This window comes from Eimeria tenella, genomic scaffold (genome assembly GCF_000499545.2).
Source record: "Eimeria tenella Houghton genomic scaffold, Eth_scaff3201, whole genome shotgun sequence".
NCBI lineage: Eukaryota > Apicomplexa > Conoidasida > Eucoccidiorida > Eimeriidae > Eimeria > Eimeria tenella.
In genome coordinates this window covers 5,751-6,605 of record NW_013543052.1, presented here as the reverse complement: position 1 = coordinate 6,605, position 855 = coordinate 5,751, and the positions used below count along the sequence as shown (strand labels likewise).

At 64.1% G+C, this 855-nt stretch overlaps 1 protein-coding gene across 1 annotated transcript in view; it reads left to right on the top strand.

Annotated features, from left to right (window-relative positions):
* Positions 1–128: 128 nt before the first annotated feature.
* ETH_00042320 (uncharacterized protein) overlaps positions 129–855 on the top strand; it is a gene marked incomplete at both ends in the record, with an annotated part of 6,432 nt that continues 5,705 nt past the window's right edge. Inside the window, one exon of the mRNA XM_013376199.1 lies at positions 129–839. Coding sequence (XP_013231653.1) covers positions 129–839 — 711 coding nt within the window. The remainder of the gene's footprint in view (positions 840–855) is intronic.

The following is an 855-nucleotide window of genomic DNA, read 5'->3' as shown; positions in this document are numbered from 1 at the left end:
GGCGCCGGCGGTCTGTCTCGAAGCCCCAGGAGCCACTGTCTGCTGCTGCTGAAACTGCTGCTGCTACTAGTGCTGCTGCTGCTGCTGCTGCAGCTGCTGCTGCAGGATTCCCCCCGGGAACCCTCCCCATGAGGAGCGCAGCTTTTCGCTCAAAGGCCCACCGGGGCTTTTTCAGTCTGCCGGCATCTCAGCTGCTGCCCCTAAATGCAGCAGCAGCAGCAGCAGCAGAGACAGCAGCAGAGACAGCAGCAGCGGTGACCGCAGCAGCAGCAGGAACAGAGCCCGCAGCAGCAGCTCCCCAGGCCACTCAGGAGCAGCAGCTCGCGCTGGAGGGCCCCAGGGCTGAAGAGGCTCGCAGTGACCCTCAAGAAGAGCAGCAACAGCAGCAGCAGCAGAGCAGCGAGCAGCAGCAGCAGCAGGCCAGTGGAGCGCTGGCCCCAGCAGCAAATGCAGCTCACTCGCCCAAGCGCAGGCGACTTGGACCTTCAGCTGCTGCTGCTGCTGCTGCTGATAGCTGCGAAGAGCAAGCAGCAAATTTTGTCACAACCTTGGCGCTCCCCAGCAGCAGCAGCAGCAGCAGCAGCAGCAGCAGCGGGCGAGAGGTGGGTCTGCTGCAGCAGCAGCTGCAGCTCATGGCAGCAAGAACGCAGGCAGCTCTCAGTGCTGAGGCTGCTGCTGCTGCTGCTGCCAACGTAGCAGGTGAAGTGCTATCGTGGGGGCCCCCCGGCACCGCGCAGGGCCCCTCTGCAGCAGCCCCCGCAGCAGCAGCAGCAGCAGCAGCAGCAGAAGGGCCAGCAGCGCAACAGGAAGCCTTTGCTGCCTTTCAAGGAGACCCTGAAGTGGGAATTGCTTTTC